The sequence below is a fragment of the Acipenser ruthenus genome, chromosome 3 (assembly GCF_902713425.1).
Source record: "Acipenser ruthenus chromosome 3, fAciRut3.2 maternal haplotype, whole genome shotgun sequence".
NCBI classification, from domain to species: Eukaryota; Metazoa; Chordata; class Actinopteri; order Acipenseriformes; family Acipenseridae; genus Acipenser; species Acipenser ruthenus.
In genome coordinates this window covers 32,842,539-32,855,174 of record NC_081191.1, presented here as the reverse complement: position 1 = coordinate 32,855,174, position 12,636 = coordinate 32,842,539, and the positions used below count along the sequence as shown (strand labels likewise).

General features: G+C 39.1%; 1 protein-coding gene across 3 annotated transcripts in view; it reads left to right on the top strand.

Moving 5' to 3' along the window:
* Nucleotides 1-12,636, top strand: part of LOC117394192 (A disintegrin and metalloproteinase with thrombospondin motifs 16-like) — an 87,569-nt gene that overhangs the window by 30,251 nt on the left and 44,682 nt on the right. For all 3 annotated transcript variants that reach the window (XM_059012814.1, XM_033992261.3, XM_059012815.1), the window contains 5 exons: nt 3,612-3,814; nt 9,006-9,089; nt 10,152-10,311; nt 11,579-11,684; nt 12,250-12,387. In XM_059012814.1, coding sequence (XP_058868797.1) covers nt 3,612-3,814; nt 9,006-9,089; nt 10,152-10,311; nt 11,579-11,684; nt 12,250-12,387 — 691 coding nt within the window. The remainder of the gene's footprint in view (nt 1-3,611; nt 3,815-9,005; nt 9,090-10,151; nt 10,312-11,578; nt 11,685-12,249; nt 12,388-12,636) is intronic.

Here is a 12,636-nt window from a genome sequence, read left to right as displayed (position 1 = left end):
GCAGTGCTCCAGAGGAGGCATGTTGGTAGTGGCGTATGTAAACCACCAGGGAGGTGCCCGGGGTTACACCGCATAGCCTTTCAGCTACTGATCTGGGCACAAAGGAACCTGTTATCCCTCCAGGCTGTTCATCTTCCTGGAGTGGTGAATTGGGCAGCAGACATCCTATCGAGGGAGAGGGTCCTCATCTGTCAGAATGGCGACTCCACCCTCAGGTCTTAGAGCACATTTGGGAGCGTTTCGGGAGAGATGACTCACTGCCCCTTATGCTCCTCCCTCCACCGCTGCGGTGGTCCACTAGGTGTTGACGCCCTAGCCCATGAGCTCTTGTACGCATTCCCGCCAATACTGTTGCTCCCGGCCTTCCTAGAGAAGGTCTGGAGAGAGAAGGCGACAGTTCTCCTTTTGGCCCCCAGATGGCCCAGGAGAATCTGGTTTTCAAACCTTTCCCGCTACGCATGGATCTCCTCAGTCAGGCACTCTCTGGCACTCGGAACCGGGCAGGCTCCAACTGTGGGTCTGGCCCCTGAACGGGACCGTCTGTCTGCCTTAGGGCTCTCAGACGCAGTCGTCAGTACACTGCAGAATGCTAGGGCCTCCTCCACAAGATCGTTGTACGCCTGTAAGTGGAGGTATTTTCAAAATTGGTGTATGATCAGAGGTCATGACCCCATCTATTGCCCTATTGCCCTATAGTAATTATTTTACAGTTTCTGCAAGACCTGCTAGAGGCAGGTAGAACCCCCTCTAGGTTGAAAGTGTACCTAGCAACTATATCTGCATGCCATGTCCCCATTGACTCGTGTCCCCAGGTGCTCACTTCCTGGCGACCCATTTCTGAAGGGTGCTCGGCGGTTATGCCCTCCTAGAAAGGATGTCCTCCCCGAGTGGTCTAAACATGGTATTGAAGGATTTCACTAAGGCCCCATTTGAACCTATACATTCCATAGAACTGAAGTATCTGTATGAAGACAGCCTTTTTGCTAGCCATCACCTCCGCTAAACGGGTTAGTGAGCTACAGGCTCTGTCCGTGCACAGTGCCTGTATTTGTATTTGGGATGACGGAAATGGTATAGTTGCGCACAAACCCTGTTTTTCTCCCTAAGGCGGTTACGGATTTCCACTTGAATCAGTCAGTAGAACTAGAGGCTTGCCATCGCCCTCTTTTTTCTTCGGAGGAGGATCAGAGATTGAATTTACTCTGCCCGGTTCAGGCATTGAGATGTTATGTGGATAGGACGAGAGCGCTGCGTCAGTCTGACCAGCTCTTCGTCTGTCATGGTGAATGGACCCTGGGTCAAGCCCTCTCAAAGCAGCGACTTCTCTGGATTGCCGTGCATGGGCCCTCTTTAGAGGCGCTTCATTGACTGATATTTGTACTGCAAAATGCTGGGCTACCCCTCATATGTTCACCGGGTTCAATGTGGTAGATCCCTCTATGCTTTCATTAGGCACAAGGATCCTTGAGGTTGCACGCTTACACCACAAACATTATTTGGTGGTAGCGAGACGTCCCTCGGCTGCTGTCTCCGCTCACACTCCCACGCGACGGCTTTGATATACTTTCCCAAAAGTATTGGTTGTTGGTTGTCTTCGAATTGAAAGGTAATGTTAGGTTACAGATGTAACCCTGGTTCCCTGAAAGAGAAGACAACCAACAAACCTTGCGACGTCGCATCATTCGCATTCGCAGGTTCGAAAAGAGAGAAAGTGATCTCCGCAGAGTTAATCTTACTTAATCCCTCGGTAGGCGGGACCGAGGACGTCACTCCCCGGAGGGGCCTATCGGCAGCTCAGACATAAAATGCTCAGTAAATACCTGACCTGTGGCAGGCATATCCCAAAAGTATTGGTTGTTGGTCGTCTCCTCTTTCAGGGAACCAGGGTTACATCCGTAACCTAACATTATGGTAATACACGCAGGTCAGGAACTGACGACACACTACAACCCCAATCAGGCCACCGCTCTGCTCTATACAGCTCAAGCAGATCTAGTTGGGGACAATCGGACATAAAATAATAAACAAAATTAAGCACATAAAACACACAGATTCAGATACAGACATAGCACAACCAATGGGAACTAACACACTTAGTCCACAGTCAGTTACAATATTCATCTTAACTAGTGTATATTCTTCTTGTTAGATTCACTTTGTATATAATTTTCTGTTTGTTATCACATCATGGTGACTCAAAGTATAGAGACTCCCTGTGGCCTCAAACATGTCTCCTCTCCCAGTACAGCTGGTATATCACAATGTAAACATTAACCTGTCCACCAGCAACACAGTTGGATGTAAGAAATGCCACATCTGTTCTACAGTATGTGCTATTTCTTTGTGATGTATTTCTTATATAAGGCACGGCTGAAGGGGAACAGGTAACAGTTACACCCTGTTGAACCCGCTGTACTTGGAGAGGGGACATATGAATCTAATAAGAAGGATGATACATTAGTTAAGATAAATATATTATCTATATACCAGCTTGTAAAGGACATAGCCAGCACATGAGGTTAACATTGCTGCGTCCTGCATTGCTTTCCTGCTCTTATCAACCAGCAACCATTTTTTTGTTTGACAGCCTAAATAAAATAAAAAACACTGTGCACCACTTGTTTGTGTGAAGCATTCTCCCAAAATTGGAGTCCTCCAACTCTAAGCTACTGTTTGAGTGAACTTGATTTCCTTAATTACAATAGTTTATAAAACAGGAAACATGACTGAGAACATACCTTTCATGTGGGCATCCTGTTCTTGATGGGGCATAGGTTTCAGTTTGAGAATATTTGTTGTTAGAAGTTCCAGTATAGTTATCTAATCAAAACAATACATGGTTGAGGTAGAAATTGCAAGTAAGTGGCAGTAATTACTAATTTGTCTAATGATATACATCATCACAAGTCGATGTTTTGAATATGATTCTGTTTATATGAAACGGATCTTGGTGAATTAACCTTGCTTAATTGTTATAACAGATAATCAAGAAAACCTCCTGAGACCTGACAAATTCCAGGATTAATTACCATGGCAACGTAAAACCAAGCATACAAAATCACCCTTCAGTGTAGGAATCAACTAATACGTCTAGCTTTGCTTTAAGTCGCATATGTAACACAATCAAGTGAAAAAACAGTAAATAAAGCTCAAAGAGCAACAGGGTATTTAATGTAAACTAGTGAAATCAAATCAAACAAAAATCTGATATAGTGGTAATCTGAAGGTAGGTCAACCAGTGCTTGTGAGAGAGTCATATGCTGTACCTCCCTCTTCAACCACAGCATCACATTTGGTTAACAACAATGGTTGTTTTACTTTTCATTGGCTTCTGTGGCATGGAGAGCCTGGTAGAAAGGCAGATCTCTTGTTGGTTGAATGCATCTAAGCCTTCACCCAAGATGGAGAATACCCTTCTCAACTTGCCCCTGCTCACAAATGATGGACTTTCACCCAAGGAAGAGAATACCTTTCTCAATGGCAAGCAAGTACGGTAAAACTGCTTTATTTGGTTTAAAGCAGAGCCCCTGTCTTTTTTTTTTTCTACAGGATTATATTGTGTGTACAGTATGTATATTGTGTAACGTCTTCAACTCTGTCTTGTAAATTAGATATGCCTAAACCTCCAGAGGAGGACATCTACATTTTGCCAGATGAATATACATACCCGTCCAGAAGCAAACGTGCAGTCATGTTCAAGTCCCAGAGAAACGAGAAGCTGAATGTGGAGACCCTGGTGGTGGTGGATAGAAAGATGGTGCAGAATCACGGAAATGAAAATATAACTACATATGTCCTGACTATACTAAACATGGTAAGTTTTATAGGTTTGGTACCCACATGACTTTTAATAAAAATTCATACCACTCAATATAATATCAGCGTGACAGAAACCTTTGTTTGAATGTTTTAAAAACAATGTTTGAAAACACCATAACAAGGTAAGCCAAAAGTTTATAGAAACATATTAAACTGCCATTTACAGATAATGTTTAAGCACTGACTGATTACAGATGCTTTAAGAAACACATCATACCAGTACTCTTGGACCCTACATGAACACTATGAGATTTATTTGGTACTGGTGGTGAGAGGAGATAAACAGAATCCTTGTAAAATGGTTGATCTTGGCTTTATGACACCTCGTCTAGCCACGCTAGTACCATCTGAGTACCAAGTACTGTGGCCTTCTTTTAAATAGCTCTCTAAATACTTCAACGATCAGATCAAAACATTTCACCACTCGAGATGAGCAATCCAAATAGCATAGGATTACAGGGGTAGCACTGAAAAGGTTGGTCCATGGGGGTATATTTAATACCTTGTGGGGTCACCGAGGATCATTTAACACAGCAGACAGAGTATAAATAAACCCATGTGCACTACACTGCACTGCAGTGCAGAAAAGGCAAATACAGTTGCAGACTAGGAAATTATACTTGTCTCCCTGCCAGTGAAAACCAATAACCCTTTGTCAAGGGACAGTTTATAAGTACTATGTGTGTAGAGCCTGTCAGTAAAATACAGACCTACTGTAGACACAAGTGTGTTTTATATTTCCAGTTAATTAAAAACACAATTGTATTAACTTTATCTGGAAAACCACCAGGGGTGTGCAAATAGTGAGTTTGTTAAATTTACAATGGAAAATCATTGACAAACTCACTGTTTCAAGGTTGTATCCCAGGTTTTTCCCTCACAGTAATTTTTATGCTGGCTTCTACCTTGCTCAGGGAGTCCCAAAGGTAAAATGTGCTAGTGACTTTTTGAAACATCCCATATACCCAAATGCAGAAACAGAAATAATTGATTATTAATAACCATATATCTTAACATATTAATAATAAACACATAAACAAATGTAACATTGTGCAAATTCTGAAGGTATACAGTGTTGATTTATGTTAAAAATGCAGTTGGTGAAGAGTCATACAAGGCTACTGAAAGTAGCCAGAGAGGTGAGAACTATGGCAAAACTAGCAATGCTTTTACAGGAGCTGACATTTTGAAAACAGAATTTTGGAAATGGAATTAGAAAGACTAATTTGTTTTTACGGGAAGAAAAGTGAATGTTTTCCTGTCGCACAGACTTTTTGTGTTAGGTCATTTTAAAAATGTTTTAAAAGAAATTGTTGTTGAAGCACATTGTTGTTGTTATTTCAGTGTTTCCAGTAATTAAAAACTATACAAGTCTACAGATCTGAAGGAACTAAATGTATATGTTTTATATATATATATATATATGTATATATAAAATAGATGGGCTTCAGTGAGTTACAGGAAAATAATTCCATCGGGTTTCTGTGACATCATAAATTACGAGACCGAAGGTTTTCCTTTATTATCTACATGGATACCCTTGTGATGCTAATATTAAAGAAGACAAGGATCAGCAGTACAGACAGCTGGGTTTTTTTAAACATAGTGTTTCAGTGCTGTAGAGGCGTTCTATGTCGTTATATGTTAGTGCTTCAGCTTTATTTGGATGATTGCCTTTACCTTGTTTTAATTTCCTGTTCCTCTCCAGTTTCTCAGAGATACAAATGTACCATCTTTACATCATTTTTTTAAAACATATATATTTATATATATATATATATATATATATATATATATATATATATATATATATATATATACACAGTCACCTCCAAAATTATTGGCAACCTTGATAAAGATGAGCAAAAAAGACTGTATAAAATAAATAATACCAGTACTGAGCTATATTGTAATTTTCCAACATGTGGAATATATTTGACTTTATTAATGATTCAACGGAATCAACCAAAATTACACATTTCTCAAATTATAAATTTATTTCCAAAAAGTGTCACAATTATTGGCACCCTTGTTTTCAGTACTTTGTGCACCCTCCCCTTGCAAGGATAACGCCACTGAGTCTTTTTCTATAATGTTTAATGAGATTGGAGAACACATTGGGAGGGATCTTAGACCATTCCTCCATACTGAATCTTTCCAGATCCTTGATATCTTTTGGTCTGCGCTTATGGACTGCCCTCTTCAGTTGAAACCACAGGTTTTCAATGGGGTTCAAGTCCGGAGACTGAGATGGCCATTGCAAAATGTTGATTTTGTAGCCAATTAATCATTTCTTTGTGGATTTTGATGTGTGCTTGGGGTCATTGTCTTGCTGGAAGATCCACTTGCGGCCAAGTTTCAGCCTCCTGGCAGAGGCAACCAGGTTTTTAGCTAAAATGTCCTGGTACTAGGTAGAGTTCATGATGCTGTTGACCTTAACAAGGGCCCCAGGACCAGTGGAAGCAAAACAGCCCCATAACATCAAAGATCCAACACCATATTTTACAGTAGGTATGAGGTTCTTTTCTGCACACGCATTCTTCTTTCGACGCCAAACCCACCCCTGGTGTGCGTGGCCAAAGAGCTCTATTTTCGTCTCATCTGACCATAGCACCTAGTTCCAATCGAAGTGCCAATGCCATTTAGTAAACTCCTGGCACTTATGTTTGTTTGTTGCTCTCAATAAAGACTTTTTTCTGGCAACCCTTCCAAATAGACTGTTGGCATGGAGGTGGCATCTAATTGTAGATTTGGAGACTTGGTGACCCCAGGATGCAACCAAGTTCTGTAATTCTCCAACTGTGACCTTTGGATTTCCCTTTGCTTCCCGAACCATCTGCCTCACTGTGCGTGGGGGCAAGATACACTTGCGTCCTCTACCAGGCAAGTTTACCACTGTTTCAGTTGTTTTGAACTTCTTAATTATTGCCCTAATAGTGGTAAGTGGTATATTTAGTTTTTTAGCTATTGTTTTGTACCCATAGCCTGATTTATGAAGGTCAACAACCATTTGTCTCTTTTCATTTGTGAATTCTTTACCTTTCCCCATGGTGATGGTTGACAAATGGATTTCATATGCGTGTTACCTCATTTTTATACCCCAGTGAAACAGGAAGCCATGGAAGGCCACAATACAGTTTCTTAAGACTGAGATGAACTTAAAGAAGTAGAATGTTAATGCAGATTTAATTGTTTGATTTTATTAATAAAAATCTTTAGGGGTGCCAATAATTCTGACACCTATCTTTTTGAGAGATTTTTATTATTAATAAAAACTTTTTTTCTCTGAGCAATTGTATTAGAATAAAATAATATGGTTTTCCCATATATTTGAGCATAAACTATAGCTCGTTACCTGTGTTGTTTATTTTATACAGCCTTTTTTGCTCATCTTTATCAAGGGTGCCAATAATTTGTGTGTGTGTGTGTGTGTGTATATATATATATATATATATATATATATATATATATATATACAGTGCCTTGCATAAGTATTCACCCCCCTTGGACTTTTCCACATTTTGTAGTGTTACAACCTGGAATTAAAATGGATTTAATTGGGATTTTTACCATTTGATTTACACAACATACTTAACACTTTGAAGGTGCAAAATATTTTTTATTGTGACACAAAAGTTAATTAAACAAAAAAAAGACATTTGTTGGTTGCATAAGTATTCACCCCCCTGAGTCAATTATTATTAGATTATTTATTTCAGCAATATTTTTGCAAAAATGCTCATTCAGAAGTATTCATTGCCTGACAAGGAGAATGAAATGAATAGCTAGTTGAGGCACCTTTAGCAATAATCTCTTTTAAGCGACTAAGATATTTGTCAATGAGCATTTGGCATGATTCTTTAGTGATTTTTTGACAATTCTTCAATGCAAAATTGTTCCAGTTCATTCACATTCTGAGGACTTCTCTTGTGCACAGCCTTCTTCAACTCCTACCAAAGATTCTCAATCGCATTTAGATCGGGACCTTAACTAGGCCATTCCAGAACCTTGATTTTATTCTTCTTTAACCATTCTGAGGTGGATTTTGATATGTGCTTTGTGTCGTTGTTGTGTTGGAACGTCCAGCTGCGCTTTAAACCAAGTTTTGTAGCTGAGGGTTTCAGGTGATTTTTCGGTATGCTATGGAATCCATTTTACCATGTATTGCAACAAAATGTCCTGTGCCATTAGAGGAAAAACAGCCCCCTAGAAGGATATTACCACCTCCATGCTTTGTACACCTCACCAGACTTTCTCCAAATGTAACGACTATCAGCGTGACCAAATAGCTTAATTTTTGTTACATCACTCCACAAAACCTTTGACCAGAACTCATATCCATCACTCAAATGCCGTTTTGCAAACTTTTTTCCTAAGAGTGGCTTGTTCCTTGACCTGCGACCATTGAGACCTTCACCATGCAATACTCGACCTACGGTTGAAATGGAAACCCCAGTCCCACTTGCAGCCAATTCACTTTGAATATCTTTGGCATATTTCAGATTGTTATCAACCTTCCTCACAATTCTTTTACTTGTTCTTTGTGAAAGAACTTTCTTCCAGACTGAGAGAGCATTGTGACAGTACTATGAGTCTTGTACTTCTTGATAATAGAAACAGTAGCTGAAATTGAGATACCCAAATGCTTGGAAAACTTCTTGTATCCTTCTCCAGCTTTATGACAATAAATAATTTTCTTCAGATAGACTCCCATATTGACTTTTTGGTAATAACAGCAATCATCCTATGCCTAACCTTTTTATACTCATTACGAATGTTCACCTACAATCCAGAAAATGCTGAAATAAATAATTGTAGACATCTATTTCTTGTAACGTTTTCCTCATCCACAAAAGCAAAACTAAAATTCTTTGTTTAAGAAATTTCTAGAAATTATACATTTCCATTGGGCTGTCTGTGTGTGTGTGTGTGTATGTGTGTGTGTATATATATATATATATATATATATATATATATATATATATATATATATATATATATATAATTACCCCTATGCCTCCCTGTAGCTTCTCTGCAGATTGTTATTTGGGTTAGATTTTTTTCTGCTGGCTCTTTTGTTATTTTAAAAAATGAAAATGTTTAGAAATGCAATAAGCATTCGCCAAAGGCAAGGCACAAGCACCCCATCCATACTTTAATACTGTTTAACCTGTTCTTTCTGTAAGGTGTCTGCACTATTCAAAGATGGAACAATAGGAGGAAACATAAATATTGCAATTGTGGGCCTCGTACTTTTGGAAGATGATCAGGTATGTGTGTATCTATTCCAAATAATCTAAACATTGTACTATAGGTCAGAAAGCAGAAACAACTAGTACTTGTTTACATTCCCTATACTCCTGCTAATACTATTTGTGGTGCTACTCCTTTAATGGTTATATTTCTATTTTGGATACTGGGGTAAGAAGCTAGTCCCTTCAGCACCAAGGAAGCCACCCCACTCCAAGCCACTTGGTATCTGGGTACTAAATTTGTTTTTAAGGAGAGGGGCAAATACCGACAAGGCAGGATTAGATCTGTGTGGGAGCCCGAAGATTCTTGCCAGGACTCCAGACTCCTGCTTATTAACATGTAGTATTTTACAAGCATTCATGGTGTGCTGCAGTGTACTATTAAAAGTCTACTACAAGTATGCTCAGAGAGTACTACATTTTCACAAGGGGATTTGTACACCCTGTAAACATGTGCTTACTTTGCAATTAGGTGACATAGTTCTAAGACTAGTTTCCCTTTGAACCTGAAATCCCTAGATCTACTTTTCTCTTGTTCAATTTGCTTGCTGAATGGCTTTGTGCTTCTAAAGTGACAGTTTAATTACTGCCTTTTAAATCGCCAGGATCATAGCCATGCAATTTCCAGTTAAGGGGGGTGTGGGAGTAGGGTAGCAAAAGCGATCTTTGTAGGTCATACACCTGTGCTAATGAATTTAAAACCATTCACTGCGGAATGTGAAAAATATGCTCCTTCTCTCTTTGTCCTGGCTATTACCAGCTGGCACTGTTTTAATTGTATTTTACATAAGCCAATGCTTAGTGTCCTGTACACCCATTTGCCTTTTGATTCAGCGATGCACCTCTTGATTACCTAATCCTGGACTTGCTGGGGATCACAACCTTGGCTGCTGAACCATAACAAAGATGTCAAGGCAGTTTGTATGCTTGCCTGTCCTTACGCATTTGATCTTTTTATGGACCATTATCCATTTAATAAGGCAAGAAATGAGGGATAAACGTATTTCTTTGAACTCTCAGTGATCTCTCCCTTTTTCTTCGCTCTTGTTTTTGTGGTGCTGGCGGTGGGGTTCATGGCAGGCAGGGCTGGTCATCAATCACCATGCTGACCACTCTTTGAACAGCTTCTGTCAGTGGCAGGCAGGGCTGAGTGGGAAGGATGGGAGCCGTCACGACCATGCCATTCTGCTGACCGGGCTGGATATCTGCTCCTGGAAGAATGAGCCCTGTGACACTTTAGGTAAACCTTTTTTTTTTTTTTTTTTGACCTGCAAATCTCGACTTGGAAAAAGAGCAACCAGTCCTTTCTGATTTGATTACCTCATCCAAGACTGACCCTCACATGTCAAATTCTGGAGAGCACACTTGGCTTCAGTTTTCCATCACAACTTTCCAAATAGTATTTGAGGTGGTAGTTGTTTGGAAATGGTTAGATAACTCTTCAGAACAATTCATTTTAAATGCCTTGTAGACTTCTAATCGGTGCTGTTGGCTGCCAGTGGTGGTCCTACACCATATGTATAGCATTATGGGGATATGTTTTTTTTTAATATATATATTCTGTATATATTAAAAAAATATCAAAAAATACAAAGGCCACTGTGACAGGGATGGCTGAGTGGTGACGTCAGGCCAGATGCAGGAAGAAAACAAACGCAGTACCGCAGGGCAAAAGACGCGGTATGCGCCGTTTATTTAAACAATAACAAAAATAAAAGGTTTAACAAAAAAACACACTGCTCACAGAGCAAAATAAAAAGATAAACCAAAACAAATCACGAACACAAAACACACAGGTCAGGCTGGCCAGATGCTGTCACTGATCCTGTATAATTTTAGTTTTCTCCTTTCTCCTCCCGCTCTCCCGTACTCTCCTCTGTACACCCACACTGAACTGAGAGCGCTGCAGGTTTATATACCGTGTGACTGCCGACTAGTTTAACAACGCAGTAGCCGACAGCCACACATTACCATGAGGTTTTTAAATACTACTGGCAGAGGACGAGCTGCCGACCTCACCTCTGCCAGAACACATTTAAATGAAAATAACAAAAACATATGGCTTTGCCATCACATTTATAAATAAATAAATAAATACAAAAAATTATTTAATAATAATAATAATAATAATAATAATAATAATAATAATAATAATAATAATAATAATAATAATAATAATAATAATAATACAACAAAACAAATACAAAATAATAAATTGCACAAGGGCAGAGGGGTACCCCATTCTAAAAATAAACAAATAATCATGTACAGGGCTCCTCGCCCTGTTACAGCCACTTAGTCATAAGCATTATATACTGTACACGGCCAATGTATTACATTAAAAAGTAGCCCGCGATCTATGCAAGACGTCGTGATAACAATGTTTGTAAATAATCCTTTGCAATGACTGTGGTTTTCAGCATGTGTCTTAAATCATCAGCTTTAAGCAGAGGTCAGGAGAGGTTTCATCCGTGCACAACTGAATTTGCTAAATTATATCCCCTTAGGTTTTGCACCAATCAGCGGGATGTGCAGTAAATATCGCAGTTGTACTATCAATGAAGACACTGGACTTGGACTGGCTTTCACTATTGCACATGAATCGGGTCATAAGTAAGATTTCATCTGAGATTTGACAAGGTTGTGTTAGCTGTTTGTGTGACTGGAGTAGAGGTGTCTTGAAGAATAACAATTTATTTATTGAAATATTTGAAGATATTAATTCTGGGCACCTACAGTACCAAAGTGCAAAAACATTCTAGGGTGACCCTATTAGTTTATATTATTACTGACAAAATGGTAGGATACACATTAGTTCAAAACTCAATTGCACAGATTCATTCAAATTAATTCCCGTTTTAAAGGGGGGGGTTGGGGGTTGACCCCTTAACAAAAAAAAACAAACAAACATGGTATTACAATATATGCTTATATATTAAACCATGGAAAAGTGTGAACTTAATACAGTGCCTTGTATTAGAGTTTTTAATGTACTGAACATTATGTAACACTCTTTTGATAGTTGAATAAAGTATTCAAAAACAAAGTGTTGTTAATTTTGTGTACCAGTTGATATTATACAATTTGGTCAACACCTTAATCTTGCAAACCATAATATTACTGTACATTTATACAATACAGAAGTTCATTTCATTTCATTTTTTTTTTTTTTTTTCAGCTTTGGCATGATTCACGATGGTGAAGGAAATGTTTGCAAGAAGTCTGAAGGTAACATCATGTCTCCAACACTGGCTGGCCACAATGGGATCTTTTCATGGTCTGCATGCAGTCGGCAATATCTCCACAGGTTTCTGAGGTGCACATTCCATCTTTGGTTTATCATAATTATGAGAAATGTACAGTCTCCATTAAAAGACACTGTCATACATGATTAATGATGCAATAATGACAGTGTTTCCTGGTTTCTAATCGCAACAACACCGATTATCAGGCATTGTCTTGTCTATACGGTAAGCTGTAGTCTTCCTGGCGGTAACCCTCCTAACGTGTTCAACTACCAGGCAGTAATGCCTTCCAACAAGGATTCTACATCTTAGTCAGTCAG